Source organism: Panthera pardus, unplaced genomic scaffold (assembly GCF_024362965.1).
Source record: "Panthera pardus isolate Hobbes unplaced genomic scaffold, ASM2436296v1 HiC_scaffold_267, whole genome shotgun sequence".
NCBI classification, from domain to species: domain Eukaryota; kingdom Metazoa; phylum Chordata; class Mammalia; order Carnivora; family Felidae; genus Panthera; species Panthera pardus.
In genome coordinates, this window is record NW_026526840.1 from 58,120 (window position 1) to 69,622 (window position 11,503).

General features: G+C 45.0%; 1 protein-coding gene across 1 annotated transcript; it reads left to right on the forward strand.

Moving 5' to 3' along the window:
• The first annotated feature begins 2,628 nt into the window (after positions 1-2,628).
• Positions 2,629-4,387, forward strand: LOC109261017 (Y-box-binding protein 3-like). Its single transcript, XM_053891231.1, has one exon. It carries the CDS (start codon positions 2,795-2,797, stop codon positions 3,908-3,910), a length of 1,116 nt encoding a protein of 371 aa, XP_053747206.1. The 5' UTR covers positions 2,629-2,794; the 3' UTR covers positions 3,911-4,387.
• The last annotated feature ends 7,116 nt before the right edge of the window (positions 4,388-11,503 follow it).

Here is an 11,503-nt window from a genome sequence, read left to right on the forward strand (position 1 = left end):
ACAAAACCTTTATTCTTGCATAAAATACCTACAAACCAGGAAAGTTTAATAGAGTTCCATGATGGCTCCAAGGCACTATCCTGTATATCATGATAACAACAACAGGAGATTCAAGAGGGCATACTCAATTCAAGCCAGTGAATCTCATTGGCATCTTTGTGCCTGGCGCTGTGCTAGTGACTGTAAGGAATTCAAGGATGTAACCACTTTGAGGCGGGGGGGAGGGGGAAGGTATGAATTTATCCACAAGCACACATTTCTGGTGGCCCTTTAGGCAGCCAGTGTTGTTCCAGGCACCATGGTACTCAGAGAAGAAACTTAAAGTGTTCACTCTTTAGTGAGATTTAGTGAGCTTAGAATCTAGTTGGGAATAATAGTGAGACATAAAGCCTTATGCATCAGGGAAGAAGTAGAGTAGCCATTAATCGTTGGGCTGTAAGTGCAATTAGGTTTCCAAGAACGATATTGAGGTGGACTGGTGCATTTGGAAAGGGGGTGGGAGAGGATTGCAAAATGGAGACTCAGAGGGCAGATAGGATTTATACAGACAGAGGAGAGGAGAGAAGGTATTCCTAGGAGAATGAGGAGAAAAGTGAACATGGGCACAGAGATGGGAATGAGCATGGCAAATGTGGGAAAGAGCAAGAAGAGCTCTCAGGACATGAAAGGAAGAAATGTTGGCAATATCATAGAACTGGCCTCATGGAGCCATGGAGTGCACAGTGGACTAAGAACCAGAGGGCCTGAATTCCCAAAGGTATTATCCTGGTTCTGTACTTACTACATGGGTGGCCTTGGTTAGGTCAGGTAGATGTTTTGTGCCCTGGTGCCCTGATTTACTCATGGTCACGTGAGGATACTGACAGTAGCCTGCTGCTCTCTCATGCTTGTTGCAAAAACCACAAGAGACGATGCCTGAAGAAGTGTTTTTTTTTTTTTTTAAATAGAAAAATTAAAATGAGGACCCCTTCTTCCACTTTATATTACACCAGCATGGTGAAGAAATGGCTCCTGAGTCTGCAGTAGGATTTGTTTTCTAGTCAGCTTCAGGCAGAGGGTTACTGCATGTGGGGACAGGGGGTGCTTCTTAGTTGACATGAAGGCAATTTTTGCCCCTGTAGAGGGCCAGGCCTGGAAGCCTCAACCCAGGGGAGACAGATCATCCATGCAAGAGGTGTTTCTTGGGTTCTCCGCTGGGTTGTATGACCTCTCTGAAAGAGGTCCCTGTTCTCTGACATCAGATGAAAGAAGTCATGAAACTGTACACAAAGGCCAGTGAGGTGTGGTGGAAAGAGACCTGGACCTGGAATGAAATCTATCTGACATCTGATTTTAGGGTTTGCCCCATACTAAACATGTGAACTTAAGCAAGCAGCTTGCTATCTCTGGGCCCTGGTTCCCTCATCCGTCAAATTGAAGTAAAAACAACACGCTCCACTTCCTTATAGAGTGGGTTATTGCAGGGGTCAAATGCACAACACATGAGAGGTTTCTGTAAACTCTAAAGTGGTAGGCCAACTTGGCTTATTTTTATTTTTCTTATTAATGAATGTAAACAGTTTTCTGACCAGTTGCTATCTACTATTTTGGCCTGCTCTATCATCACATCTGAAAGGTTATACTTCAGACAGCTAGTTGTACCTTACCACAGTATTAGCACTGCAGTTAAGGCTGAATTCTTAGGGTTCCTGTATAATTAAACCAGAACTCCAACTTAGGATACAGATCACAGAGTCACAAACCATTTGAGGGTGGGGGAAAGTTTGGATCTGCAGTTAAAACACAAGGGCAAATTCACTCAGCTCTATTTTACTCCACATGATCATTTGCTTTATGTGGGCAAGAACACAGAGCTCAACAGGGTTTTCAGAATATTCTAGTTAACAAAAGTGTTCCCACTCACCTTCACTACTCTACAACCCTAACACTAGTCTGGATAAACCTGCACTAGTTTAGTGTCCTCTCAGTACTAGCATTCTAGCGCTGGCAGTCTTCCCCTATCTCTCCGCAGGAAAACAAAGAAAAGAAAAGAAAAGAAAAGAAAGGAAAAGAAAAGAAAAGAAAAAAAAAGAAAAGAAAAGAAAAGAAAGGAAAGGAAAGGAAAGGAAAAGAAAAGAAAAGAAAAGAAAAGAAAAGAAAAGAAAAGAAAAGAAAAGAAAAGAAAAGAAAAGAAAAGAAACAACCCACAGTGGGCTTCTTTGATTGGGTCTTAATTTCATGTGGTTGCCATTTTGTCTCACCTTTACACAAAATGCCTCACCCACATATAGAACACACAAGGAGTTGGAAGAGGACCAGGGTTTTGTGGGAGTATTTGGAGAGTGCCCTTAAGAAGGTTGGGAATATCTCCAACCAAGGGAGAGAGATGGAAAGTGGGTCGTCTCTTCACATCCACTCAAGCAAGCAAGAGGGTCTTCAAGAAGACCACTGCCTAGAGCTTCAAATGAGCCCCCTCTCCATGAGGGACCAAGAGGCACCTGGAGCACAAGGCAGAGCACATCTGCCCCGCCCCCCAGCCCAACCGCCTTCTCCTAGTGGGTGACCCCCATTGAGACGTCACCACCCGCGGCAGCCACTGTTTGGTCCGCGTCCTGTTGCCCCAGGAGACGACGTAGGCCTTTCCAAGAGTCTCAGAGTGAAGCCAGAGAGTCCTTGGCCCCGACCGACCGACCGACCCTTCCAAAGTGAGGCTCCTGCCTCCAGACCTAGCCCCTCCCCACCCCCACCCCACCCCCAATCGCCGAGGACCAGATTTCCCTCAAGTTCTCAGAGAAAGGAGAGCAAGGACGGCCTCATGAGTGAGGTGGGAGAGGTCACCCGCACAGAGGTGACCGCCTCAGTACCCCCTCAAGCCGCGCAGAAACTCCTAGTTTCCTTGGGAGGTGGAGATCTTCCCCGGGCCCCAGTGGCTGGCAACCTCGGCGGAGACGTGATCCCCAAGACCACCGCGGCAGCAGGCGCCAAGGGAAAGGTGCCCAAAAAGGTCATCGCCAAGAGGGTGCGAGGCTCCGTCAAGTGGTTTAACGTGAAGAACGGGTACGGTTTCATCAGCAGGCATGATACCCAGGAAGATGTGTTCGTTCACCAGACGGCCATCACCCGGAACAACCCTCACAAGTACCAACGCAGCGTGGGCGACGGCGAGACGGTTGAGTTTGATGTGGTGCAGGGCGAGCGGGGCACCCAGGCCGCTAACGTGACCGGGCCAGCGGGTACCCCAGTGCAAGGCAGTCGCTACGCTGCCAACCGCCCCCGCTTCCGCAGGGGCTTCTACATCCGCCGCCGCGGGCCACCCTTGCACGGTCCCAGGGGCACTGAGGACGACGTCGACGAAGGTGAGGCCAGTGGCGAAGGCTTCACGAAGGCCCAGGGCCAGAGGCGCCGCCTGCCCGGTGGACCCCAAGACCAAAGGCTGCAGCGCTTTCCGCCCTTCCGCAGGGCCTCAGCCCTGTCTCGCGGCCCTTCGATCCTCGCTCCCACCAGCGGCCCGCGGCCTGCCCACCTGCCCGCGTCCACCCCAGCCTCAAGGCCCGAGTGCGCCCCTCGGCGGGGGCCCGGCCCCAGCTACCTGCTGAGTCGCCCTGGGGCTCGAGGCATCACTCCTGGTCCCAGACCCTCAGCAGGCATTTCTGAGGAGCTGGAGGCGGAAGACAAGGAAAGCGGGCGCGACGCCGGAGGCCCGAAGCAGAAGCACCCACCACGCTACGGATCCCGCCGCCTCAACAACCCACGCCACCGCCCGCAGCAGGTGCCCGGTGCCCAGGGCCAGGTCAACGTGGGAGGAGAAGGCAAGACCGGGAAGGGCCCTGCGGAAACACCCGCTTTGGTTGCTGTGGCCAAGAAGAACAGCGCCGCTGAGGAGGAGGACACCTTGGTCGCTGATGTCCCCTCTGCCACCCAGGCCAAGTAACAACAGCCTGGCTCCTTCCCTGGGGACTCCCTGGCCTGGGCGGCAGGGGATGCCCCCTTGAGGAGATGATGCCCTTTAAAGCAACACAGCCCAAACATCCACCTTGACTGTTAGATTTGTGCCCTGAGAAAAATACATGCCTCTTTCCCAAGGTTTGAGAATAAACTACAAGATCTATATATTTCTGAATTCCCTCTTACCATCTGTGTTGGTAATTTCTGCACACACACACACACACACACACGCACACCATGTCATACTCATGCACACACCTCTGAATTTATTCTTTTAAAAGATCTGACCAGGACCACAGCTATTATTCTGTGTCACCAGGGGAATTAGTTGATGGACTAACAAAAATTACTTTTATTTTTAATAGAAAAACAAAGATGATCTGATATTGAATATTATCTTACCTCGCTGTGTGATATTGCCTGAATGGTCATTTTTTCAATAAATCATTTCATGTTGCTTTTATCTATTATTGCTGTTGTCTGATTTAAAACAAAACACTCGTCAGCACAGAATTGTATTGAACCACTCCTTTCAGTGCTTTTTCGGAACCAGTTTTAGCAAACATCATACTTGTTGTTCATTCTTTTTACAAGTCATGAATTTAAGGCTAATTGTGGACTTGTGGGAGGCGAGGGTTGAACATCTCATGGATGTTCTAAAAGATTAGAATACACAGACAGGGAAGAAGTGTCCCCATCACATCCTCTTCCTCTGCCATTTGAGCAATAAATCTGGAGGGTGGGCCCAGCTACCCACATTTACTGCTTAGGTGTTTATTCTATGACGCAAAACTCAAAGAGCTGGACAAAACACCCACCCACCCACCCCAAAAAAAAGGCTCTCTGGAAGCACAATTTGCCTCTATTTTTTAATGGATTCGATCTAATACCATTTTCACGAGGGGCTAGGGGTGTGTGGTGGAAATGGAAAGATACTGGTCAAAGGGTAAAATCTTTCAGTTATAAGATGACTAAGTTCTGGGGACCTAATGCACAACATGATGACTATAGTTAACAGTACTGTGTTGTATACCTGAAAGTTGCTGAGAGTAGAGCTTTAATATTCTCACCATGACAGCAACAAAAGGATAATTATGTGAAGTGAATAACGTGTTAATTAACCTTATTGTGGTAAATGTTTCACGATATATGCATGCATCAAATTATCCCATTGTACAACGTAATGTATACAATATTACATGTCAACTACATGTCAATAAAGCTAGGAAAAAAAACTGAAGAAAATTAAAAAAGAAAACAGGGATGGAAGCAGGTTTAATTTTTGTCATGCATACTTCTGGAACTGAAGAGAAACATCTAGTCCATGTTTTCCATGTGTGCTTCCTGATTTGAGTCCATCCAGGGGGGCTGTGCAGGATTCCTGGGAGGCTGGGCAGGTAAAGCTCAGCCTGCCTCAGCCACTTTCCCATCAGATAGAGAGGCCCCAACCAGGACTGTCATCCCTATCCTGGTTTTCCTTTGAATATATAGTGGGATTGGTGGGTGGGTAGGAGGCAGGGTTGGGGGAGGGGGTGGGCAATTAATAAATTTGAAACTAATATGACAGGGAAAAGATAGGATAAAATAGGCAGAGAGGGAAAGGTTAGGACCTGAGGTCCCTGGGTGGGGAAAAACACAGATTTTGACACAACACTAGGAGCATTTGACTACAGCAAACCCCTCAGGCATAAGGCTCCTCTTAAGAATGTAACAGACACCACCTACTCCCCCTCAGGTTCCCCTTAGGAATTTGACAATCAAAATACCTAACTAAAATAAGTAAACCATAACACTTATGTCATACGAGGGACAGTATGACCATAGTCTAACTCCTCACACAGTGGAATCCAGACAATCAGGAATGGACAACCCAGCACCAAGAGTTATCAAGCCAATAAGGGTAGGACCTAAGAAGGAACAAGGGGGAGGGGATGGAGGAGGGGTGGGCAACAGAACCTTATGAAACAAAGACCCTTGCCTATAGTCAGGGCATTCACTTTCAAATCCCCCCTCTCTGCAAAGAAAGATTTCATACTCCTCTTACTTTCTAATCTTATACTCTAATAAGCGTTTGCCTGCTGCTCATTTTCTTTGGTGTTCACCTCTTCATTCTTCGAAGCGGAGAGATGACAAACGCCGGGTATTGAGGTAAAGAATCCTACAACATTTCTTGGGGGCTCACCCGGGATACCCAACGTCTTCTAACCTTAAGTAAAGAGCAGCCACGACTCCCTCTTTTTTTTTTTTTTCTTTCTATCCTAAATAAAACTCTCAAACCAAACAATGGTCACTGGTCAGCCAGTTAAGAGCAAATAGTGTGGCTGCCATTCCCAAGTCTCGGGTGACAGGCTCCTTTGGTCTCCTCCCAGCTGATCTCCCAAAGTAGTTGGGAACATCGGTGTGGTGGAGCCCCAGTTTCCTTCCGAGATGAACCCCCAGATGCACGGGACTCAGGGGAGGCTGAATAGCAACTGATGGGTCCTGACCAAGGCTACTCTTTGGTGGACGCCTAAAGGCTATCTGCAAAATCTGATCCCTGACTTCCCATTTGGGTATCTGGTAGAATTCTCCTCTTTCTGTCTAGGTCAGCCTCTCCCTTTGGGAAATGAGTGGAAAAACCCAGGACTGATCCCTCGTATATCCTCCTAGGAGTGATCTGGGTGACTTCCAAGGGGTCCTACTCACAGGTTTCCCAACTGAAGTAGAAGGTGGCTCTCTCCTTGCTTCTATATCTGACACTCTGGCGTGGCTCACCTCCCAGGTCCCCCCCACCCCCTTTTTCTTTTAACCTTTCTATTTCAAATGTCTTTTGTGGAGTGGAGAGCAGGACTTACTTCAACAACTTCTGGATTCACCACCCTCCTCCTGCCCCTGATGCCCAGGTGGGGGGGGCGGGGGGGAGGGGGGGGGTTGGAGAGAAGACACATGGCAAGCTCCCACAAGATGCAGATGATAATTAGAACCAACTGTCTCTGGTTGGTCTCCCTTGGGACAGGGACTTTAAGGAATATTCCCAAGCAGCTGCCAAAACTCCTTTTCTTTTGGGGAACTTCCCTATCTTCTCTGGCCAGATGTGGTCTTCCCACTTCCACTTGTTGGTGGGGAAAAAAATATCTGCATCTGCTTGTCTGTCAGAGATGACAGGATTTAGGACTTTAGGACCCAGAGACCTTTTTATCTGCCCTCTGGTCTTTTATTGGCCTCCAGGTTTCTAGGTCACACCTCACCTCTTGTGCCTTCCCCTCTCTCCTCCTGTTTTTCTGCACCACCTTGGGTGTGGACTGCATACCTGGCTCCTATACCTTCTGGGTGCCTCCAGCACCATGGGCTCCTCTTCCTCTCCTTTCTGTAAAGGAGCAAAGAGTACCCCCTTAGACTTACACTGCTTACTTCAGATTTCCTCACCGGTGCCCCAGATAAAAATGGACAATGGTGAACAAATTGATTGACTTTTAAATGGACACAGATGGAACATATTCAGTATTTAAACTAATTTAAGTTTGTTGGTTTAATTAAGATAGACATATCTTTGGAGTTATCAGCATTAAATATAAAACTTTTTTCTACCTAGGTTTACTGAAGGTCAAATAAGCTTGTGTTATCTCTGTGGCAATTTGTCAGCAAAAGGGTGACTTAAAATGATGGTTACTTTTGTCTGTCTCAAAGTTTTCATGGGTAATTGTTAGGATAGCTTTCAGGGTCTTTGATAGCCTGAAACTTTAAAGTTTTTCTTGGATGATAAACTGGATTAAATTCATTGGACACTCAGGCCTTTTCCAAATCAGATGGAATGCTGAAGCATTACTTACTAAACATAGGTGTGTGCTTTTGACTTATTGCAGAGAAACTAAGGATAGTTGGGTCTGTTGGAAAACAGGCTTTGTGCTTAATTAATTTATAAGTTTGCCATCTAAGGAATTCTGATGTGACAGACAAATCACAATTGGTTACTACTTACTTTTCACTGGAGCCTAAGGTTTCTAAGAGTTAAAATTCTGCTAAATGTAGTTAAAACTGATGTAAATAAGAAAAGTGACTCTGTGTATAGAAAAGTAGATGTTGTAAGAAGGATGTAAGAAAAGAAGTGGAATTACTTTTTTGTTGAAGGTGTATATATATATATATATATATATATATATATATATCCTAAATGAGACTGGTTTTTTTTTTTTGTTTGTTTTTGTTTTTGTTTTTTTTTTGGAGAGAAATGGCTGGGGACAAAATCTGAACGCAAAGAAAAGTTATAGAAAATTTGTTAAGGGAAGTCTTTGAAAAGCAATTTTATGTGTGGTCAGGATGGACTAAGGTTAAAATGAATGTATTTTATTTTTTTAATTTTTTTTAATTTTTTTAATTTTTTTTTCAATATATGAAATTTATTTTAAAAGTACACTGGTATAAGATTAAAATTCTGCTTTTACTCTCTCTTAAAAAGACAAAGTTATCTTGGATTGGTGGTCTGCTTTTGATTAAAGAAAAGGGGGCGGGAAACAAAGATTTTTTTTTCCCCTCTTTTGTCTGCCTCAAAATATGGAAAGAACTATAATTTTAACCAAAAAGATAGGACAGCACGCCCTTTTGCATTGTTTTGCTCACGCCTTCGTTGAAATTGCCCCCCCCCCTTGGGGTGCCTGGGTGGCTCAGTTGGTTAAGCTTACAACTTCAGCTTAGGTCATGATCTCACAGTTTGTGAGTTCGAGCCCCACGTCGGACTCTGTGCTGACAGCTCAGAGCCTGGAGCCTGCTTTGGATTCTGTGTCTCCCTTTTTCTCTGTTCTTCCCTGCTCATGCTCTGTCTCTCTCTCTCTCCTTCAAAAATAAATAAGCATTAAAAACATTTTTTTTAAAGAAAGAAATTGCTCCTCTTTTGATCCAAAGGCTGGGGAGATGGTGGCAACGTCCTTGATGCCAGCCTCCAAATGCTCCACATTTGTGTTGTTTCTGCAGGGAAGAGGAATGGATGCCTGTACCATATGAGGGATGGACGACTATGACATATGAAGGGCTTTTACCAGGATACACGGGAACAATTTTGCTACATTTAGCCTAATGTATGCCGATTTGTAACAACCTAGAGACTTTAAAATGGACACCCACATGGCTGGAACATATTTATATGGGCATTGCTGGAAAAGGCAGAGGAATAGACTGTGACTTTGGCCCTTTCAGCCCCCCTCAAGGGCCGATGATCAATATGTAAATTACTGTCCAGCCAAAGTAAAGCTAGTGCATCCCTCCACAACCAAGGGAGTCTGGCTTGGTCACAGTGCATACCCCCAAAGTCCCTCCGGTGGGAAACAGAGGGGTAGGAGAAATCAGGGAAGACAAGGTCAGCTCTCGGAGGTAGGGTCAAGCCTGGGTAAGAGCAGCTACTCCCAGCGATGAAAGGGAGCTTTGCAAAGTGAAAGTTGAAGTGGGGTTCCTGAGCAAACAGCTAGGAAGGAGTTCTTCAGATGTCTTTGGTGCAAAAAGGTGATTTTATTAAAGCACACAGACAGGACCCGTGGGCAGAAAGAGCTGCACTGGGGTTGTGAGGAGCAACTGATTATATACTTTTAGGTTGGAGGGAAGTTAGAGGTATAGTTAGTTTTTAAGGAATTTCTGTATGCTGAAAGCAAGGTCTCACAGGACCCTGAAGAGTTAGCTATTGTCAAGATAAGGTTGCTTTTAGTTTTTAAGGAAGTGTAAACATTAAGACACCAAGGCAGCCATAAAGGTCTTGGGGAGTGTTACACAATGCAGGTGTCTGACATCTATCAATGGGCTGCGGGCTGTAAGAGAATTTAATTTAAACTACCTTTTTCTTGCCTTTGTTTCCCTCATCATTTTCCCCCCTGAACAACTTTGACCCTTAAATCTTTAAGGTTGCTGAAGGCAGAAGGTCTCATCCTCTGTAGTTTCTTCCTGCTAAATAGGGTCATAGAGATGTCCCTACCTATGGGTCAGGGATGCTCAGTTTGAGAATTTAATAGGAGTTAGGAAAGGCTAAGGCCGCTGTATCTAAAGTTGATAACATATGGGAGATTTCTTGAGTAGAAAGGATCATCTGTTGGCTCGAGGTTATCGCAGTGAAGGAGTCTTGGCACCAGGTGGAGAGACATGGGAGAAAACAGCCAAACATGTTAAAATAAGAAAAAGAAAAAAGAAGCCCAAGCAAGTCCTTTGATAGTTGACAAAAATCTTCCTTTAGTCCAGGAATTTAACCAATTATTGAAGGAAAGGGAGGGATCATTTAAAGCACCAATCTGAGTATTTGTCAGGTAGAAACTCAGAAATATTTTTGTGGTAATCTGGAATGTATATACAGCATTTTGTTTTTACAAGAGCACAAGTTCCACTTGGTGCAGCAGTTGTAACAACTAATGCCATTTTGTTTTGTAGAACTGTTTAGTGCATTTGAGTTATTTTAGTGTTTAATAATATAATGTTATTTTGAGAGTCATTTAAGGCCTTGATTGTGTATTAGGTGGTGTTAACCATCATATAGACTCTATTTTGTTTAGTAAGCAGTCAGGTAATTAAAAAGAGGCACTTTTATAGAAACAAGAAAAATACACGTTGATGATTAGAGCAAATTACAAACCCAGTGTCTGCCAGTGCTGGAAGTGAGAAGACTTTTGGATGTCAAGCTTGAAGCATCCTCAGATAGACTGGGAACAGGCAGTAAGAATCAGATGGGTTTTTCTGGTTTGTAATTCAAATATCTGTGGTGATCCTTTTGAATGGCCCATAGAGCAACAGGCACAAAGATTGTCTATACATGAGTTGTGACAATTTCTCTGAGGTTTACCTCAAGTTGTCTAGTGTAGGCAAACAACAAACATTTAAAGACAATTAGAACTACAACTTAACATCCATAAGGGTGCGTTATTGAAGCATATTTTTTCCCTAATAACCCTCACAGCCAAGTGAAAACCAATTCATTTGTAGAACAATGTAGGAGATGCAGGTGAGAAGCATCAAAGGAAAAGACTTCAAAAGGGAAGGGCTGGAGAAGGTGCAAGGCCTTAGGACATGTTTACACAGCTGAACTCGGCTGCCGCTCATAAGGAACACCTAGAGCCATTAACATTGTCCAGGGCCGGATCCTCCTTCACACCTGACCCTTCCTAGTGTTATAGATACCAATTAACTCGAAATTCAACCTTGGAAAGCCAAACCATTAGATTGATTAACACATTTGCTTGGCTGACTTTATGAACGTAGTCTTTAGCAATTATCCTAATAAAAAGAAGCTTCATTCTGGAGTCAGTCGGGGCCTCATTTCGACTCCAGTATGAGGACCTTCACTTAACTGCACTTTGTTTGTGGACTCATCTTTTGCGACTCTGGCCATACTCCCTGCAACAGAACAAGTCCAGTTTTAACAAACTCGGCCTAATTATTTACATAAGCTCAGCAAGAACAGTGATTAGTGATAATAAAGTTTTTAAATTTTGCATTGCTGGAACTTTTGATAAGGAATCTCTAGACTGAACTTTTAGTAGCCTCCCCAGGTCAGAAGACAAGCAAAGTACTTGCCATCCGACATGCCTGCAATACCTGTAGATTTGGGTGAATTCCTTTCCAGGAGGCCCCA